Raw genomic sequence first — 2,123 nt, forward strand, 5'->3', positions numbered from 1 at the left:
TCCACCCACCCATCCATCCATTCACCAGCTCCTGCTTTGTCCCAAGCACCCTGCCACAAGCTGAAGGTACAGTGGTGGAAAGGACAGTCAATCCATGAACTCATGTAGCTTGGTATTAAGGGGAGGTACAGACTAAACACAAATAAAATAATTCAGGGTTGTCATCTGTGCTATAGTAGGCACAAATAATGGATTGCTAGAGGGATTACAGGTAAGAGGCAGGAACAGAAGCCAAATCTGAGATGAATAGGGTGTGGTCAATGGGGGGGGGGGGGGGGGGGCTTTCCTTTGTGAGGAGGTAACATTTGGGCTGAAACCTAAAAGGTTAGAAGAAGGAAGGCTTGGCAAGAATGGGAAGCAGCCTGTGGGAAGGCTCTGACGTAGAAAAGAGCCCGGCACTTTCAAGAAGCTAAAAGCAACCCTGTGTGCCTGGAGTATGTGAACAGGGACAAGAGTAGCCCGGAGAGTCCCCTAGTGAGTTGGTTAAAGAAGGAGCAGGTGAATCCATGAAGCATCAGCCGACTGTGTGGTTCTGTTCGCAGGAAAATGCTGAGCTGTTCAGAGCAGATACGACGAGCCAGTCCTGGAAAGACTACGTCAACTACATTGACGACATGGTCCTGGACGAATTTGACCATTTCATCTGCAAATCTCTGAATTACCTAATGGACAACATGGTCACGGATGTGAGTTATAAACATAAGCTACACATACATTTGTGCCGTACTTACGGTATTGTAACTGTAAAATAAGGTCTACTTTGCTATCTATAGTTTGCATAGACCAGGCTATCACGTTACAAGTAAACAGACATTAAAACCTGCGTAGGGGGCACTCCTCACCCTGGACTCGAACCTGAAATTCCTGCATGCCAGGACCCTCTTCAGGCCCCAACACTCAGGGCATCTGGTCACCATACATCGGCCAGGCCCTGCCTTGCTGCTAGGTGAGGGAAAGCAGGCACCGCTGCCCCCCTGGTCTTACGGATTGGGCAGGGTGTACCCTCCTGTCGGCAACATCAGCTACCAACCGACTCAACCCTCCGCAGGGCAGGCAGGAGAGTAAAGCGGGTTGGCAAAGAGGACGTGCTGGTTGATTTCATCCCGGAATGTTCTCCATCGTTTTCCCTGTGGGTCAGCCCTCCCCGAGCCATGTCTTTTTCATTACAGTAGTTCCCAAATGGTATTGAATATGCTGGTAGGGCAAGATCAAGGTCCCCCGGCCCACCCAGTGCACCCACTGGGAAGACAGTGGGAAGGACAGCGAGGCGCCCTCGTGCCAGCTGCAGAGATGGATGGTTCATGCTTGAGCCCAGCACATACGTCTCAAAGGCCGGGTGTCACCAGACAATCACAGACCCAAAATTCTGTTGATGGATTGTCATCGTTACTACCGACTCTAAGGTTCACCAAGCAACCCACAGTGATGCAAAATGTCAGCAAGTTCTGTAATTTATAGTCACCATCAAAGCCATGACGATCCCCTGATGACAAAATGTCCTTCTCCAAAAGTCCCAGGGAGTCCCCATATTTGCACGCGGCCCAGCAGCAAGAGCAGAGCCCTGAGTCGGAGGCTTTAGAAAAGGCTGGTCATCTGAGTTGGTGGCAACTGACCTTTTGTGCCAGTTAGCAATTCACTTAAACACCAGTAGACGCCATCCATTGGTTGTATTGGGTTCTCAAGTCAATCGCCCACAGGGCCATCGTGGGACTGTGTTTAGAAGAACACTAGTAGCCGTGGAGTGGATTTCATGGCCACCCGTGGGCCTTGGCCCATCCTGGGAGCATCGCTGGTGTGGGGCTAACCTCCATCGGGTCACCCTACAAATGAGGCCATCACCCATAGCCATGCAGCCTCGCAAGGGGGATCCAGGAACAGACAGGGTTGCGGTGCACACGTGCTTTATGAACGGGAAGTCCAGTGGTTTGCTGTCCTTGCTGGGGCACAGCTGAGGCCGACCCACCTGGTGGCTGGTATTCCACAGCAGGTGTTTTAGTTGCTTCACTAATTGGCCACAAGCCAATTTTGCCATGAAAGATAAAAGAGGGACATTAAAAAGGTCCCCATGAAACATGACAAAACTAATCATATTAATAATTTCTTCTGGGGCGCCTGGGTGGCTC

General features: G+C 50.9%; 2 protein-coding genes across 3 annotated transcripts in view; one reads left to right on the forward strand and one right to left on the reverse strand.

The window, feature by feature from the left end:
- The window catches only part of PGS1 (phosphatidylglycerophosphate synthase 1), a 339,697-nt gene that overhangs the window by 230,888 nt on the left and 106,686 nt on the right, over window positions 1–2,123 (reverse strand). The window lies entirely within an intron of this gene.
- DNAH17 (dynein axonemal heavy chain 17) overlaps window positions 1–2,123 on the forward strand; it is a 101,423-nt gene that overhangs the window by 27,191 nt on the left and 72,109 nt on the right. For both annotated transcript variants that reach the window (XM_049635566.1, XM_049635567.1), the window contains exon 18: window positions 543–686. In XM_049635566.1, coding sequence (XP_049491523.1) covers window positions 543–686 — 144 coding nt within the window. The remainder of the gene's footprint in view (window positions 1–542; window positions 687–2,123) is intronic.

Source organism: Panthera uncia, chromosome E1, assembly GCF_023721935.1.
Source record: "Panthera uncia isolate 11264 chromosome E1, Puncia_PCG_1.0, whole genome shotgun sequence".
NCBI lineage: Eukaryota > Metazoa > Chordata > Mammalia > Carnivora > Felidae > Panthera > Panthera uncia.